The sequence below is a fragment of the Oncorhynchus keta genome, unplaced genomic scaffold, assembly GCF_023373465.1.
Source record: "Oncorhynchus keta strain PuntledgeMale-10-30-2019 unplaced genomic scaffold, Oket_V2 Un_contig_14664_pilon_pilon, whole genome shotgun sequence".
Taxonomy (NCBI): domain Eukaryota; kingdom Metazoa; phylum Chordata; class Actinopteri; order Salmoniformes; family Salmonidae; genus Oncorhynchus; species Oncorhynchus keta.
This window is the reverse complement of record NW_026278872.1, coordinates 2,501-21,994: the sequence shown is the minus strand read 5'-3', so window position 1 is coordinate 21,994 and position 19,494 is coordinate 2,501. Positions and strand designations below refer to the sequence as shown.

Here is a 19,494-nt window from a genome sequence, read left to right as displayed (position 1 = left end):
TGGACAGTTACCACATCAGTTATATAGAGTTCCAGGCAGTTACAATATGCATAAGGATGAGTCATGGACAGTTACCACATCAGTTATATAGAGTTCCAGGCAGTTACAATATTCATAAGGATGAGTCATGGACAGTTACCACATCAGTTATATAGAGTTCCAGGCAGTTACAATATTCATAAGGATGAGTCATGGACAGTTACCACATCAGTTATATAGAGTTCCAGACAGTTACAATATTCATAAGGATGAGTCATGGACAGTTACCACATCAGTTATATAGAGTTCCAGGCAGTTACAATATTCATAAGGATGAGTCATGGACAGTTACCACATCAGTTATATAGAGTTCCAGGCAGTTACAATATTCATAAGGATGAGTCATGGACAGTTACCACATCAGTTATATAGAGTTCCAGGCAGTTACAATATTCATAAGGATGAGTCATGGACAGTTACCACATCAGTTATATAGAGTTCCAGGCAGTTACAATATTCATAAGGATGAGTCATGGACAGTTACCACATCAGTTATATAGAGTTCCAGACAGTTACAATATTCATAAGGATGAGTCATGGACAGTTACCACATCAGTTATATAGAGTTCCAGACAGTTACAATATTCATAAGGATGAGTCATGGACAGTTACCACATCAGTTATATAGAGTTCCAGACAGTTACAATATTCATAAGGATGAGTCATGGACAGTTACCACATCAGTTATATAGAGTTCCAGGCAGTTACAATATTCATAAGGATGAGTCATGGACAGTTACCACATAAGTTATATAGAGTTCCAGACAGTTACAATATTCATAAGGATGAGTCATGGACAGTTACCACAGCAGTTATATAGAGTTCCAGGCAGTTACAATATTCATAAGGATGAGTCATGGACAGTTACCACATCAGTTATATAGAGTTCCAGACAGTTACAATATTCATAAGGATGAGTCATGGACAGTTACCACATCAGTTATATAGAGTTCCAGGCAGTTACAATATTCATAAGGATGAGTCATGGACAGTTACCACATCAGTTATATAGAGTTCCAGGCAGTTACAATATTCATAAGGATGAGTCATGGACAGTTACCACATCAGTTATATAGAGTTCCAGGCAGTTACAATATTCATAAGGATGAGTCATGGACAGTTACCACATCAGTTATATAGAGTTCCAGGCAGTTACAATATTCATAAGGATGAGTCATGGACAGTTACCACAGCAGTTATATAGAGTTCCAGGCAGTTACAATATTCATAAGGATGAGTCATGGACAGTTACCACAGCAGTTATATAGAGTTCCAGGCAGTTACAATATTCATAAGGATGAGTCATGGACAGTTACCACATCAGTTATATAGAGTTCCAGGCAGTTACAATATTCATAAGGATGAGTCATGGACAGTTACCACATCAGTTATATAGAGTTCCAGGCAGTTACAATATTCATAAGGATGAGTCATGGACAGTTACCACATCAGTTATATAGAGTTCCAGGCAGTTACAATATTCATAAGGATGAGTCATGGACAGTTACCACATCAGTTATATAGAGTTCCAGGCAGTTACAATATTCATAAGGATGAGTCATGGACAGTTACCACATCAGTTATATAGAGTTCCAGGCAGTTACAATATTCATAAGGATGAGTCATGGACAGTTACCACATCAGTTATATAGAGTTCCAGGCAGTTACAATATTCATAAGGATGAGTCATGGACAGTTACCACATCAGTTATATAGAGTTCCAGGCAGTTACAATATTCATAAGGATGAGTCATGGACAGTTACCACATCAGTTATATAGAGTTCCAGGCAGTTACAATATTCATAAGGATGAGTCATGGACAGTTACCACAGCAGTTATATAGAGTTCCAGGCAGTTACAATATTCATAAGGATGAGTCATGGACAGTTACCACATCAGTTATATAGAGTTCCAGACAGTTACAATATTCATAAGGATGAGTCATGGACAGTTACCACATCAGTTATATAGAGTTCCAGGCAGTTACAATATTCATAAGGATGAGTCATGGACAGTTACCACATCAGTTATATAGAGTTCCAGGCAGTTACAATATTCATAAGGATGAGTCATGGACAGTTACCACATCAGTTATATAGAGTTCCAGGCAGTTACAATATTCATAAGGATGAGTCATGGACAGTTACCACATAAGTTATATAGAGTTCCAGACAGTTACAATATTCATAAGGATGAGTCATGGACAGGTACCACATCAGTTATATAGAGTTCCAGGCAGTTACAATATTCATAAGGATGAGTCATGGACAGTTACCACAGCAGTTATATAGAGTTCCAGGCAGTTACAATATTCATAAGGATGAGTCATGGACAGGTACCACATCAGTTATATAGAGTTCCAGGCAGTTACAATATTCATAAGGATGAGTCATGGACAGTTACCACAGCAGTTATATAGAGTTCCAGGCAGTTACAATATTCATAAGGATGAGTCATGGACAGTTACCACATCAGTTATATAGAGTTCCAGGCAGTTACAATATTCATAAGGATGAGTCATGGACAGTTACCACATCAGTTATATAGAGTTCCAGGCAGTTACAATATTCATAAGGATGAGTCATGGACAGTTACCACATCAGTTATATAGAGTTCCAGGCAGTTACAATATTCATAAGGATGAGTCATGGACAGTTACCACAGCAGTTATATAGAGTTCCAGGCAGTTACAATATTCATAAGGATGAGTCATGGACAGTTACCACAGCAGTTATATAGAGTTCCAGGCAGTTACAATATTCATAAGGATGAGTCATGGACAGTTACCACAGCAGTTATATAGAGTTCCAGGCAGTTACAATATTCATAAGGATGAGTCATGGACAGTTACCACAGCAGTTATATAGAGTTCCAGGCAGTTACAATATTCATAAGGATGAGTCATGGACAGTTACCACAGCAGTTATATAGAGTTCCAGGCAGTTACAATATTCATAAGGATGAGTCATGGACAGTTACCACATCAGTTATATAGAGTTCCAGGCAGTTACAATATTCATAAGGATGAGTCATGGACAGTTACCACATCAGTTATATAGAGTTCCAGGCAGTTACAATATTCATAAGGATGAGTCATGGACAGTTACCACATCAGTTATATAGAGTTCCAGGCAGTTACAATATTCATAAGGATGAGTCATGGACAGTTACCACATCAGTTATATAGAGTTCCAGGCAGTTACAATATTCATAAGGATGAGTCATGGACAGTTACCACAGCAGTTATATAGAGTTCCAGGCAGTTACAATATTCATAAGGATGAATCATGGACAGTAAACTATTCCATAGATATGGTAGGAATAACAATAACAGTCACTTTATTCGTAAAGTCAAGTTCTTTTCCTGCAGGTGAGGAGGACTCGTTAGTGTGTAGCCCGTCTGGCTCAGAGGGACAATACTTCCTGATCACAAGATGGCTGACGTTGACCCATGACCGCCACCACACAGAGCCCTGTGGCACTGCCAGTTTCAGCCTGCTACAGGATGTGAGCTGTTCTGTTTATCTTTCAGGGCTCTACAGTCATCTCACCTTTGACCCAAAACTAAGGTGTATAACGTGAGTTTCAATAGAGGGTTTGAATTGCAAATATTGCATCACTTTCAATATGACTAATCCTGAATGAAACACCTTACTGTGTTTCATTCAATATGACTAATCCTGAATGAAACACCTTACTGTTTTTCATTCAATATGACTTCCAGCCTGTGAAGAGCTATAGCCCACTTTACAGGAATCCCACAACCCACCACAAAGTCCATCAGTAGGAAAAGTAAACAACTCGTCGTGGCAGAGAGAAGATGCTCCGTATACAAATGAGCCTTTCTCAGAAATTAGAGTTGTGGTGATGTCATATTCATACATTGAATCTAAAACTGTCATGGCAACGAGACCAGAGTTAAGAAGGAAAGAGACACATTGGTGTTGATCCACAGCAACACTGAGATTGGAGTTTGGAGATTAAACAAGTGCACTGTAGGACCATAGGCTTTCTCTCTGTTCAGGTGATCTAGTATCAACCCTCTAAGACCCTCAAACCGACCACTTCTACCACTTCATAAAGGGCTTAGTGTCCTAGTTCAGGATAAATATCCAAGAACACAAAACAGCAAAACAACAAGAGGCGGAAAACCTACAGGAGAGAATCTTAATTCCATTGTACTGACTCAGGAGAGAATGTTAATTCCATTGTACAGACTCAGGAGAGAATGTTAATTCCATTGTACTGACTCAGGAGAGAATCTTAATTCCATTGTACTGACTCAGGAGAGAATGTTAATTCCATTGTACTGACTCAGGAGAGAATGTTAATTCCATTGTACTGACTCAGGAGAGAATGTTAATTCCATTGTACTGACTCAGGAGAGAATGTTAATTCCATTGTACTGACTCAGGAGAGAATGTTAATTCCATTGTACTGACTCAGGAGAGAATCTTAATTCCATTGTACTGACTCGGGAGAGAATGTTAATTCCATTGTACTGACTCAGGAGAGAATGTTAATTCCATTGTACTGACTCAGGAGAGAATCTTAATTCCATTGTACTGACTCAGGAGAGAATGTTAATTCCATTGTACTGACTCAGGAGAGAATGTTAATTCTATTGTACTGACTCAGGAGATAATGTTAATTCCATTGTACTGACTCAGGAGAGAATGTTAATTCCATTGTACTGACTCAGGAGAGAATGTTAATTCCATTGTACTGACTCGGGAGAGAATGTTAATTATATTGTACTGACTCAGGAGAGAATGTTAATGCCATTGTACTGACTCAGGAGATAATGTTAATTCCATTGTACTGACTCACTTCCATTGTACTGACTCAGGAGTTAATGTTAATTCCATTGTACTGACTCAGGGGAGAATGTTAATTCCATTGTACTGACTCAGGAGAGAATGTTAATTCCATTGTACTGACTCAGGAGAGAATGTTAATTCCATTGTACTGACTCAGGAGATAATGTTAATTCCATTGTACTGACTCGGGAGAGAATGTTAATTATATTGTACTGACTCAGGAGAGAATGTTAATTCCATTGTACTGACTCAGGAGAGAATGTTAATTCCATTGTACTGACTCAGGAGAGAATGTTAATTCCATTGTACTGACTCAGGAGAGAATGTTAATTCCATTGTACTGACTCAGGAGAGAATGTTAATTCCATTGTACTGACTCAGGAGAGAATCTTAATTCCATTGTACTGACTCGGGAGAGAATGTTAATTCCATTGTACTGACTCAGGAGAGAATGTTAATTCTATTGTACTGACTCAGGAGAGAATGTTAATTCCATTGTACTGACTCAGGAGAGAATGTTAATTCCATTGTACTGACTCACTTCCATTGTACTGACTCAGGAGTTAATGTTAATTCCATTGTACTGACTCAGGGGAGAATGTTAATTCCATTGTACTGAATCAGGAGAGAATGTTAATTCCATTGTACTGACTCAGGGGAGCATGTTAATTCCATTGTACTGACTCAGGAGAGAATGTTAATTCCATTGTACTGACTCAGGAGAGAATGTTAATTCCATTGTACTGACTCACTTCCATTGTACTGACTCAGGAGTTAATGTTAATTCCATTGTACTGACTCAGGAGAGAATGTTAATTCCATTGTACTGACTCAGGAGAGAATCTTAATTCCATTGTACTGACTCAGGAGAGAATCTTAATTCCATTGTACTGACTCACTTCCATTGTACTGACTCAGGAGTTAATGTTAATTCCATTGTACTGAGTCAGGAGAGAATCTTAATTCCATTGTACTGACTCAGGGGAGAATGTTAATTCCATTGTACTGACTCAGGAGAGAATCTTAATTCCATTGTACTGACTCAGGAGAGAATCTTAATTCCATTGTACTGACTCACTTGTCTGTTCAGGGAAATTGACTGATTTCTAAAGGACTGCAGCTCAGTCAGAACTCTGCCTTCCTACTCTCTCTTTAAATGGTTGACTTTGCTGCTGGTATGGAGTGGTGGAATTACGCAACACGGCCCCTCCCACCCCTCCCTTCCTCTCTCCCCTGATATTAATGACACAACTATCTCAGGCAGGAGGCAGTCTCCTGCGCTCACTCTCCTGCAGGCTGCTCTCTCACGCTGCTCTCGCTCTCTCTGACTGCGTAGCTGAGAAACACACACTCACTCACTCACTCACACACACACACTCAGTCAAAACACACACCATGAGGCTGTTCGTGCTGTGTGTTGTGGCCAACACCACTCTTCTGCTGGCAGTCCCATGGAGCTCCGCAGCAGAGCCAGGAGACAGAGCCCAGAGATGGGATAAGGTCCAGGATAAGGCTGCTACAGGAGAGGTTTCAGGGGGCTGCCCTGTGAGGATGAAGCCTTCTGGCCAGTGTGGAGAAGAGGACGACTGCCCCTACCAGATCACCCTGCCTCCACTGACCATCCAGCTGCCCAAGCAGTTCAGGATGCTGGAGAAGACCATGAAGGAGCTGCAGAGCCTGAAGGAGACGGTGAACCGGCTGAAGAGGGACTGTCAGGAGTGCCGGCAGCAGGCTGACCAGAGCCTGCAGAGGGACAGCGGGGAGGCAGCAGGGGGTCCCGGTACGGGACCAGGATTTCTGGAAATACAGTCTAGCACCAGTAAGGAGGAACGAGGAGACGGGGGAACCAACACAGGGCCTGATGGGGATGGCATTGGCACCGGATCTGGTACTGGCAAAGGCACCGTCTCTACCGGCGGTTCTGTGTTTGAGATGCAGGTGAAGATGAACAAGATGTCCAACAGCCTGCGTAACGCACGGGGACAGATCACGGCTCTGCAGGGCCGTCTAGAGGAACTAAGCCTGATCAACATGAGGAACGTGGAGGCCATCGTGGACAGCAAGGTGGAGAACATCACTGGAGTGATCAACAAGCTCAGTAACAACTGTAACCACCAGTGTGCCGTCCAGCCCTCTCCTCAGTGTACGTCTATTTATTTCATTAACCAAATAGGTTCTTGATCATTTGACAGGAAAATTCTCAAGAACCTTTAAGTGATTTACAAAACGCTCTGTTATTACTAAACTATAATGTTTCTGTAAAGTGCAGAACTCCCCTCATTGTAAGTGTTATTGAAAATAGCCCCCTGTTCTCTTATAGAGAAGCTCCTCTAGTCTCTTGTTATTGCTAACCTATTGTTCTCCTCTAAGCATCAGCCAGACAGACTTATTATAAAACCAGGCTTTCATGCACTGCATGCAGTACTGTACAGTATGCCAGCCCTCTGTACTGAGTGCGAGTACTCTGCTGTATCAAAAGGAGAGTTGCAGGTTCAACTCCAGATCATCACCCTTTATTTATGCATGGTCCTAAACTAACACTGCTACTGTACAGGGGAATTACATTGTTTCCTCACACTTTATCTTTCAAAACTCATTGGGATAATCTGAGTGTGAGATATTCTGATATTTTGGGTGTGAGATATTCTGATATTTTGAGTGTGAGATATTCTGATATTTTGAGTGTGAGATATTCTGATATTTTGAGTGTGAGATATTCTGATATTTTGAGTGTGGGATATTCTGATATTTTGGGTGTGGGATATTCTGATATTTTGAGTGTGAGATATTCTGATATTTTGAGTGTGGGATATGCTGATATTTTGAGTGTGAGATATTCTGATATTTTGAGTGTGGGATACTCTGATATTTTGAGTGTGAGATATGCTGATATTTTGAGTGTGAGATATTCTGATATTTTGAGTGTGGGATATGCTGATATTTTGAGTGTGGGATATTCTGATATTTTGAGTGTGAGATATTCTGATATTTTGGGTGTGAGATATTCTGATATTTTGAGTGTGGGATACTCTGATATTTTGAGTGTGAGATATTCTGACATTTTGAGTGTGAGATATTCTGATATTTTGAGTGTGAGATATTCTGATATTTTGAGTGTGGGATATTCTGATATTATGAGTGTGAGATATTCTGATATTTTGAGTGTGTGATATTCTGATATTTTGAGTGTGGGATACACTGATATTTTGAGTGTGAGATATTCTGATATTTTGAGTGTGGGATATTCTGATATTTTGAGTGTGGGATACACTGATATTTTGAGTGTGAGATACTCTGATATTTTGAGTGTGAGATATTCTGATATTTTGAGTGTGAGATATTCTGATATTTTGAGTGTGAGATATTCTGATATTTTGAGTGTGTGTTACACAGTGTTAACGTGGGGTCATGGTGTAAACAGCTACCTCCTTTATTACACTTGCCAACAAGATGATGCAATGTGTTGCATTCCGACAGTTGGTCATGGTGAGAACAGAACACTATGTAGAAGTACTTGTCTTAGATGAATCTGTCATGCTTCGTATAAGAGCTCTGCAAATGACTCTGGATAGCTTGACAAGATAATGTCAGAAGTGATTCATGTAAAGATTATGGAGAAACAGGCAATATAAAGTGTTTCCAGTAAGAGTGGGGAGCATCCAGTATCAAAGTGCAGTAGTGCTTGTGTGTTCTGTTGTTGACACAGCCTTCTTTCTACTGGCCACGTTTCTATCTTGATATGGGAAACTCTCTGTCGGCTCAACGACAACAGAACGTCAGCAGTCAGACATCTCACAATCTCAGCTCTGTAACAGATCATTAAGCCCCAATTCACAGTTAAACTAAACAGTGTGCTTCCTATCTCTGATTGGATTTGAAGGTGTTTGCGGACATACATCGAGGGAGTCTACCTTCGGATCATTTAACTGAATCATGTTCTCGATTCATTTATAAACACTTTTAAGCTTCATCTAATGTCCCAAGCCTTTTTCTGTAGGAATTAAAGGAACTGTTTGCCTGTAATGTGAGAATGCACAAGCTTTTCACTGGGACGATGTTACTTCCAGATGAGGGTTTTATATCTCTGCATACTTCCTTGATAATACAGCTGCTCTTCTGTTGCTGTCAATCCCCTTTATCAGTCTGCATGGCTGTCTGTCCATCTGTCTGACGGACTGTTATATTTGGGTCAGTCACAGCCTGGTGCCCATATTCTGAGAACCACTAATACTATCACATATGGGCAGACTTTGATAGGAGTACTGCCCACAGGGGGGAGATACAGAGACACACACACACTCACACACACGCACACACACACGCACAAACAGCCTGCTCTTCCGTGCTCTGCTCTATCCTCTTCTGTGCTCTGCTAACTCAACTCCTCTCTCATGCTTCCTAGGCTTCTATCCTGAGCAGTCGACTGGCGTCACTTTCCAAAACTTAGGGTCTCTAAGCTCCAGAAGTGTCTGTCAGGATGCATTATCATCACACACACAGAGTGGGGACTGGCAGGCTCTCCAGCAGCCTTGGTTAATCCCATGTGACACGTTCCCACGTTTTGACAAGGCTGTCCTCCCCTTATATGAAAACAGTGACGCCGTGGCTCAACTCACTCAGTCAGCTCTGGGCCTGGAAGTCAGGAACATTCCATGCAATGCCTGCTGGGTTGTGAGAGTCTTGTGCTTTGAGGGAAACAGTGTTTTCTTTACTCCTCGGACACTGACCGTTGCCTCTCTCTCCCTCCCCTCTCTCTCCCTCCGGGTACTGCCCTGTCTCTCTCTGTCTCTCTCTCTCCCTCTCCCTGCCCTCTCTCTCTGTCTCTCTCTCTCTCTCCCTCTCCCTGCCCTCTCTCTCTCTCTCTCCCTCTCCCTGCCCTCTCTCTCTGTCTCTCTCTCTCTCCCTCCCCCTGCCCTCTCTCTCTCTCTCTCTCTCTCTCTCTCTCTCTCTCTCTCTCTCTCTCCCTCCCCCTGCCCTGTCTCTCTGTCTCTCTCTCTCTCTCTCTCTCCCCTCCCCCTGCCCTGTCTCTCTGTCTCTCTCTCTCCCTCCCCCTGCCCTGTCTCTCTGTCTCTCTCTCTCTCTCTCCCTCCCCCTGCCCTCTCTCTCTGTCTCTCTCTCTCTCTCTCCCTCCCCCTGCCCTGTCTCTCTCTCTCTCTCTCTCTCTCTCCCCTCCCTCCCCCTGCCCTGTCTCTCTCTCTCTCTCTCCCTCCCCTGCCCTGTCTCTCTCTCTCTCTCTCTCTCTCTCTCCCCCTGCCCTGTCTCTCTGTCTCTCTCTCTGTCTCTCTGTCTCTCTCTCTCTCTCTCTCTCTCTCTCTCTCTCTCCCTCCCCCTGCCATGTCTCTCTGTCTCTCTCTCTCTCTCTCCCTCCCCCTGCCCTGTCTCTCTGTCTCTCTCTCTCTCTCTCCCTCCCCCTGCCCTCTCTCTCTGTCTCTCTCTCACAACAGTCATCATCGCTCCCAAGGACTGCTCTGACTACAACATGTTAAAGGAGAGGAGGAACGGCGTCTACCGGGTCACGCCAGACCCCAGGAACGGCACGTTCCAGGTCTACTGCGACATGGAGTCGTTTGGCGGCGGCTGGACCCTGGTGCAGCAGCGCCTCAATGGCACCGTCAGCTTCAACCGCTCCTGGGCTGAGTACAAGGTTAATAAACCCATTTGACAAAACTCTGTGACAGACCGTGGTCAGTAACATTCCATGTAATGGCCTGCTGCCCTGTGAGAATCAGGGAAAACATGAGGTTGTGTCCCAAATGTCACCCTATTCCCTATATAGTGCACTACCTTTGACCAGGCACTATGTAGGGAATAGGGTGCCATTTGGGACAGATTTGACTCCTCTGACACGGACCTTTACCTTTTTCTCTCTCTCTCCCCTTGCCCTCTCTCTCTCTGTCTCTGTCTCTTTCTCTCCCTGCCCTTGCCCTCTCTCTCTCTCTCTCCCTGCCCTTACCCTCTCTCTCTCTGTCTCTCTCTCTCTCTCCCTGCCCTTGCCCGCTCCCTCTCTCTCTCTCTCTCTGTCTCTCTCTCTCTCTCTCTCTCTCCCTGCCCTTGCCCTCCCTCTCTCTCTCTCTGTCTCTCTCTCTCTCCCTGCCCTTGCCCTCTCCCTCTCTCTCTGTCTCTCTCCCTCTAGAGGGGATTTGGTGACCCCCGGGGAGAGTTCTGGTTGGGCAACGACCGCATCCACCTCCTGACCAAGGCCAAGGACATGGTTCTGCGCATCGAACTGGAGGACTTCCAAGGGGTGCGGGAGTATGCCAAGTTCGACCAGTTCTACGTAGCCAACGAGTTCCTGAGGTATCGCCTCTCCATCAGCGGGTACAGTGGCACGGCCGGCAACGCGCTGCACATGAACCAGCACTTCAACCACGACCAGAAGTTCTTCACCACGCCAGACAGGGACAACGACATGTACCCGTCAGGGAACTGCGGCGCGTACTACAGCTCTGGGTGGTGGTTTGACGCCTGCATGTCAGCCAATCTCAATGGGAAGTACTACCACAAGAGATACAAGGGCGTGAGGAACGGCATCTTCTGGGGAACATGGCACAACATGTCTAGTGAAGCATACCCCACCAACTACAGGCAGGCCTTCAAGACGGTCAAAATGATGATACGGCCAAAGAACTACGCTCCGTAAAGGAAAGCGGCATGAGAACGGAAACGACCGGAAAGATCAGAAATACTTTTTTCTTCTTGACTTTCTGCTCCTTTGACCTTTCTGCCTCCCACTGTCAAGTTTAACCACTCGGTTCAGAGACTGTCTGAGACACTTGGGTTCCCGGGAATAAAACAGCAATGAAATCTTCAAAAGGTTGGAAAAGTCTCCACCGAAGATAAACGTATGATATCACAGTCATAGGAAATGTCTGGCTATCGGTCAAACAACATACTATGGACCATGTGCCACTGAACTAACAGCAACAACAAAATGGAGTCAGATATGTTTGCTTTCTGCAGAATAATTACATTGGTTGACTGCAGGCACCGCAGCTGTTTCCAGACATCTGTAATTCCATTTTCTGTATAATACTGCCACCTAGCTTTATGTCATTGCATTGCATCCTCATCTAGACAGGCTAAGCAGCATGGAAACTAAAGGTTGCAAGTTCAAGGAGGAAATGTACAGTATTTATTTTTGAAAGTATGATAGCTTTTATATAACTAATATATGGACTGTATGTTCATGCAGTACACAGTGATTGCCTAAGATGAGTAGCCCAAAAAGTATTGTATTCGGAATAAAAAGCATTATATTGGAGTTGAGAAGTTGACCACAGAGAAGTTTAAAACTAAAACATGGAGTATTTCGACTTGTATGAAAAGGTTTAAAGTGTAGGTATATTTGAATAGAATAATTGATTATGTAGCTTGATGTATAGAACTGTATGTACACTAGACGTTTTTCGTTCACCTTCTATTGTCCTATTCAAAAAAGTATTTACTTTTTATATAAAAACATGAATAAACTTTTTACAGATTTGCACTGAGTACTGAATGTTTTGTTATCCATATCCCACATGAAACACAGCAGGCAAATAGACCTGACCCAGCCTATATCTGTCAACCATCAGCAGGCAAATAGCCCTGACCCAGCCTATATCTGTCAACCATCAGCAGGCAAATAGCCCTGACCCAGCCTATATCTGCCAACCATCAGCAGGCAAATAGCCCTGACCCAGCCTATATCTGCCAACCATCAGCAGGCAAATAGCCCTGACCCAGCCTATATCTGCCAACCATCAGCAGGCAAATAGACCTGACCCAGCCTATATCTGTCAACCATCAGCAGGCAAATAGACCTGACCCAGCCTATATCTGCCAACCATCAGCAGGCAAATAGCCCTGACCCAGCCTATATCTGTCAACCATCAGCAGGCAAATAGCCCTGACCCAGCCTATATCTGTCAACCATCAGCAGGCAAATAGCCCTGACCCAGCCTATATCTGTCAACCATCAGCAGGCAAATAGACCTGACCCAGCCTATATCTGTCAACCATCAGCAGGCAAATAGCCCTGACCCAGCCTATATCTGCCAACCATCAGCAGGCAAATAGACCTGACCCAGCCTATATCTGCCAACCATCAGCAGGCAAATAGCCCTGACCCAGCCTATATCTGCCAACCATCAGCAGGCAAATAGCCCTGACCCAGCCTATATCTGTCAACCATCAGCAGGCAAATAGACCTGACCCAGCCTATATCTGCCAACCATCAGCAGGCAAATAGACCTGACCCAGCCTATATCTGTCAACCATCAGCAGGCAAATAGCCCTGACCCAGCCTATATCTGCCAACCATCAGCAGGCAAATAGACCTGACCCAGCCTATATCTGCCAACCATCAGCAGGCAAATAGCCCTGACCCAGCCTATATCTGCCAACCATCAGCAGGCAAATAGCCCTGACCCAGCCTATATCTGTCAACCATCAGCAGGCAAATAGACCTGACCCAGCCTATATCTGCCAACCATCAGCAGGCAAATAGACCTGACCCAGCCTATATCTGCCAACCATCAGCAGGCAAATAGACCTGACCCAGCCTATATCTGCCAACCATCAGCAGGCAAATAGCCCTGACCCAGCCTATATCTGTCAACCATCAGCAGGCAAATAGCCCTGACCCAGCCTATATCTGCCAACCATCAGCAGGCAAATAGCCCTGACCCAGCCTATATCTGTCAACCATCAACAGGCAAATAGCCCTGACCCAGCCTATATCTGCCAACCATCAGCAGGCAAATAGCCCTGACCTAGCCTATATCTGCCAACCATCAGCAGGCAAATAGCCCTGACCCAGCCTATATCTGTCAACCATCAGCAGGCAAATAGCCCTGACCCAGCCTATATCTGCCAACCATCAGCAGGCAAATAGCCCTGACCTAGCCTATATCTGCCAACCATCAGCAGGCAAATAGCCCTGACCCAGCCTATATCTGCCAACCATCAGCAGGCAAATAGCCCTGACCCAGCCTATATCTGTCAACCATCAGCAGGCAAATAGACCTGACCCAGCCTATATCTGCCAACCATCAGCAGGCAAATAGACCTGACCCAGCCTATATCTGTCAACCATCAGCAGGCAAATAGCCCTGACCCAGCCTATATCTGCCAACCATCAGCAGGCAAATAGACCTGACCCAGCCTATATCTGCCAACCATCAGCAGGCAAATAGCCCTGACCCAGCCTATATCTGCCAACCATCAGCAGGCAAATAGCCCTGACCCAGCCTATATCTGTCAACCATCAGCAGGCAAATAGACCTGACCCAGCCTATATCTGCCAACCATCAGCAGGCAAATAGACCTGACCCAGCCTATATCTGCCAACCATCAGCAGGCAAATAGACCTGACCCAGCCTATATCTGCCAACCATCAGCAGGCAAATAGCCCTGACCCAGCCTATATCTGTCAACCATCAGCAGGCAAATAGCCCTGACCCAGCCTATATCTGCCAACCATCAGCAGGCAAATAGCCCTGACCCAGCCTATATCTGTCAACCATCAACAGGCAAATAGCCCTGACCCAGCCTATATCTGCCAACCATCAGCAGGCAAATAGCCCTGACCTAGCCTATATCTGCCAACCATCAGCAGGCAAATAGCCCTGACCCAGCCTATATCTGTCAACCATCAGCAGGCAAATAGCCCTGACCCAGCCTATATCTGCCAACCATCAGCAGGCAAATAGCCCTGACCTAGCCTATATCTGCCAACCATCAGCAGGCAAATAGCCCTGACCCAGCCTATATCTGCCAACCATCAGCAGGCAAATAGCCCTGACCCAGCCTATATCTGCCAACCATCAGCAGGCAAATAGACCTGACCCAGCCTATATCTGTCAACCATCAGCAGGCAAATAGCCCTGACCCAGCCTATATCTGCCAACCATCAGCAGGCAAATAGCCCCCAGCCTGACCATCAGCCTATATCTGCCAACCATCAGCAGGCAAATAGCCCTGACCCAGCCTATATCTGTCAACCATCAGCAGGCAAATAGCCCTGACCCAGCCTATATCTGCCAACCATCAGCAGGCAAATAGCCCTGACCTAGCCTATATCTGCCAACCATCAGCAGGCAAATAGACCTGACCCAGCCTATATCTGTCAACCATCAACAGGCAAATAGCCCTGACCCAGCCTATATCTGCCAACCATCAGCAGGCAAATAGACCTGACCCAGCCTATATCTGCCAAACACCAGCAGGCAAATAGCCCTGACCTAGCCTATATCTGCCAACCATCAGCAGGCAAATAGCCCTGACCCAGCCTATATCTGCCAACCATCAGCAGGCAAATAGCCCTGACCCAGCCTATATCTGCCAACCATCAGCAGGCAAATAGACCTGACCCAGCCTATATCTGCCAACCATCAGCAGGCAAATAGCCCTGACCCAGCCTATATCTGCCAACCATCAGCAGGCAAATAGCCCTGACCCAGCCTATATCTGTCAACCATCAGCAGGCAAATAGCCCTGACCCAGCCTATATCTGCCAACCATCAGCAGGCAAATAGCCCTGACCCAGCCTATATCTGCCAACCATCAGCAGGCAAATAGCCCTGACCCAGCCTATATCTGCCAACCATCAGCAGGCAAATAGACCTGACCCAGCCTATATCTGTCAACCATCAACAGGCAAATAGCCCTGACCCAGCCTATATCTGCCAACCATCAGCAGGCAAATAGCCCTGACCCAGCCTATATCTGCCAACCATCAGCAGGCAAATAGCCCTGACCCAGCCTATATCTGTCAACCATCAGCAGGCAAATAGCCCTGACCTAGCCTATATCTGCCAACCATCAGCAGGCAAATAGCCCTGACCCAGCCTATATCTGCCAACCATCAGCAGGCAAATAGCCCTGACCCAGCCTATATCTGCCAACCATCAGCAGGCAAATAGACCTGACCCAGCCTATATCTGCCAACCATCAGCAGGCAAATAGCCCTGACCCAGCCTATATCTGCCAACCATCAGCAGGCAAATAGCCCTGACCCAGCCTATATCTGTCAACCATCAGCAGGCAAATAGCCCTGACCCAGCCTATATCTGCCAACCATCAGCAGGCAAATATCCCTGACCCAGCCTATCTGCCAACCATCAGCAGGCAAATAGCCCTGACCCAGCCTATATCTGCCAACCATCAGCAGGCAAATAGCCCTGACCCAGCCTATATCTGCCAACCATCAGCAGGCAAATAGACCTGACCCAGCCTATATCTGCCAACCATTAGCAGGCAAATAGACCTGACCCAGCCTATATCTGCTAACCATCAGCAGGCAAATAGCCCTGACCCAGCCTATATGTTTTATTCATTTTCCCTTCATAAGGGTTCAGGATTGGCTGATGTTTTATTCATTTTCCCTTCATAAGAGTTCAGGATTGGCTGATGTTTTATTCATTTTCCCTTCATAAGGGTCCAGGATTGGCTGATGTTTTATTCATTTTCCCTTCATAAGGGTTCAGGATTGGCTGATGTTTTATTCATTTTCCCTTCATAAGGGTCCAGGATTGGCTGATGTTTTATTAATTTTCCTTCATAAGGGTTCAGGATTGGCTGATGTTTTATTCATTTTCCCTTCATAAGAGTTCAGGATTGGCTGATGTTTTATTCATTTTCCCTTCATAAGAGTTCAGGATTGGCTGATGTTTTATTCATTTTCCCTTCATAAGGGTTCAGGATTGGCTGATGTTTTATTCATTTTCCCTTCATAAGGGTTCAGGATTGGCTGATGTTTTATTCATTTTCCCTTCATAAGGGTTCAGGATTGGCTGATGTTTTATTCATTTTCCCTTCATAAGGGTTCAGGATTGGCTGATGTTTTATTCATTTTCCCTTCATAAGGGTTCAGGATTGGCTGATGTTTTATTCATTTTCCCTTCATAAGGGTTCAGGATTGGCTGATGTTTTATTCATTTTCCCTTCATAAGGGTTCAGGATTGGGACTAAGGGTTCAGGACTGGCTGATGTTTTTTTAGTATTTACTATTTATTAGGATCCCCAATTAGTTGTTGCTGAGGCAACGGCTACTCTTCCTGGGGTCCAAACAGGACACAACACAACAAATAAAAGTCATAATATACATAAATATAAATAGCACTACATTTACATTACAATTTAGCCATTCAGCAGACGCTCCCATCCAGAGAAACCCACAGCGAGTGCATTTACCTGGAGATAGACAGGCGAGACAAACACAAACTGTATCACAGTGGTATCCCAACCCATAATACAATATATATCACATACATAATACAATACATAATACAATATATAAATACAATATATAATACAATATATAATACAATACATAATACAATATATAAGACAATACAAAATACAATATGTATAATACAATACATAATACAATATATAATACAATATATAATACAATACATAATACAATATATAATACAATATATAATACAATATAAATAAATAATACAATATATAATACAATATATATATACAATACATAATACAATATATAATACAATACATAAAACAATACAAAATACAATATATAATACAATACATAATACAATACATAATACAATATATAATATAATACAATACATAAAACAATATATAATACAATATATAATACAATACATAATACAATACATATTACAATACATATTACAATACACAATACATATTACAATATATAATATAATACAATACATATTACAATACATAATACAATTGTCACGCCTTGGTCATTGTATTTTGTGTTTTCGTTATATTTGGTCAGGCCAGGGTGTGACATGGGGTTTTGTTGTTGTATTTTCGTATTGGGGTTTGTAGTATTTGGGATCGCGGCTGATTAGGGGTGTTGTATAGGCTTGGCTGCCTGAGGCGGTTCTCAATCAGAGTCAGGTGATTCTCGTTGTCTCTGATTGGGAACCGTATTTAGGTAGCCTGGTTTCGCTGTGTATTTGGTGGGTGATTGTTCCTGTCTCTGTGTAGTTTCACCAGATAGGCTGTAATAGGTTTCATGTTCCTGTCTCTGTGTAGTGTTCACCAGATAGGCTGTAATTAGGTTTCACGTTCCTGTCTCTGTGTAGTGTTCACCAGATAGGCTGTAATAGGTTTCATGTTCCTGTCTCTGTGTAGTTTCACCAGATAGGCTGTAATAGGTTTCACGTTCCTGTCTCTGTGTAGTGTTCACCAGATAGGCTGTAATAGGTTTCATGTTCCTGTCTCTGTGTAGTGTTCACCAGATAGGCTGTAATAGGTTTCACGTTCCTGTCTCTGTGTAGTGTTCACCAGATATAATACTGTAATAGGTTTCATGTTCCTGTCTCTGTGTAGTTTCACCAGATAGGCTGTAATAGGTTTCACGTTCCTGTCTCTGTGTAGTGTTCACCAGATAGGCTGTAATAGGTTTCATGTTCCTGTCTCTGTGTAGTTTCACCAGATAGGCTGTAATAGGTTTCAATGTTCCTGTCTCTGTGTAGTTTCACCAGATAGGCTGTAATTTGGTTTCATGTTCCTGTCTCTGTGTAGTTTCACCAGATAGGCTGTAATTAGGTTTCACGTTCCTGTCTCTGTGTAGTTTCACCAGATAGGCTGTAATAGGTTTCACGTTCCTGTCTCTGTGTAGTGTTCACCAGATAGGCTGTAATAGGTTTCATGTTCCTGTCTCTGTGTAGTTTCACCAGATAGGCTGTAATAGGTTTCACGTTCCTGTCTCTGTGTAGTGTTCACCAGATAGGCTGCAATTAGGTTTCATGTTCCTGTCTCTGTGTAGTTTCACCAGATAGGCTGTAATTAGGTTTCATGTTCCTGTCTCTGTGTAGTGTTCACCAGATAGGCTGTAATCATGTTCCTGTCTCTGTGTAGTTTCACCAGATAGGCTGTAATAGGTTTCACGTTCCTGTCTCTGTGTAGTTTCACCAGATAGGCTGTAATAGGTTTCATGTTCCTGTCTCTGTGTAGTTTCACCAGATAGGCTGTAATAGGTTTCATGTTCCTGTCTCTGTGTAGTTTCACCAGATAGGCTGTAATAGGTTTCATGTTCCTGTCTCTGTGTAGTAGATAGGCTGTAATTAGGTTTCATGTTCCTGTCTCTGTGTAGTGTTCACCAGATAGGCTGTAATTAGGTTTCATGTTCCTGTCTCTGTGTAGTTTCACCAGATAGGCTGTAATAGGTTTCACGTTCCTGTCTCTGTGTAGTTTCACCAGATAGGCTGTAATTAGGTTTCACGTTCCTGTCTCTGTGTAGTGTTCACCAGATAGGCTGTAATAGGTTTCATGTTCCTGTCTCTGTGTAGTTTCACCAGATAGGCTGTAATAGGTTTCACGTTCCTGTCTCTGTGTAGTGTTCACTAGGCTGTAATAGGTTTCTGTTCCTGTCTCTGTGTAGTTTCACCAGATAGGCTGTAATTAGGTTTCATGTTCCTGTCTCTGTGTAGTGTTCACCAGATAGGCTGTAATAGGTTTCACGTTCCTGTCTCTGTGTAGTGTTCACCAGATAGGCTGTAATAGGTTTCATGTTCCTGTCTCTGTGTAGTGTTCACCAGATAGGCTGTAATAGGTTTCACGTTCCTGTCTCTGTGTAGTGTTCACCAGATAGGCTGTAATTAGGTTTCATGTTCCTGTCTCTGTGTAGTGTTCACCAGATAGGCT

General features: G+C 43.7%; 2 protein-coding genes across 2 annotated transcripts in view; one reads left to right on the top strand and one right to left on the bottom strand.

Moving 5' to 3' along the window:
• The window catches only part of LOC118380377 (coiled-coil domain-containing protein 146-like), a 93,885-nt gene that overhangs the window by 72,449 nt on the left and 1,942 nt on the right, over positions 1-19,494 (bottom strand).
• Positions 6,126-12,343, top strand: LOC118381873 (fibroleukin-like). The gene is made up of 3 exons (XM_052501899.1): positions 6,126-7,003; positions 10,305-10,504; positions 10,994-12,343. The coding sequence occupies exons 1-3, from the start codon at positions 6,256-6,258 to the stop codon at positions 11,498-11,500; spliced, it is 1,455 nt and encodes a 484-aa protein (XP_052357859.1). The 5' UTR covers positions 6,126-6,255; the 3' UTR covers positions 11,501-12,343.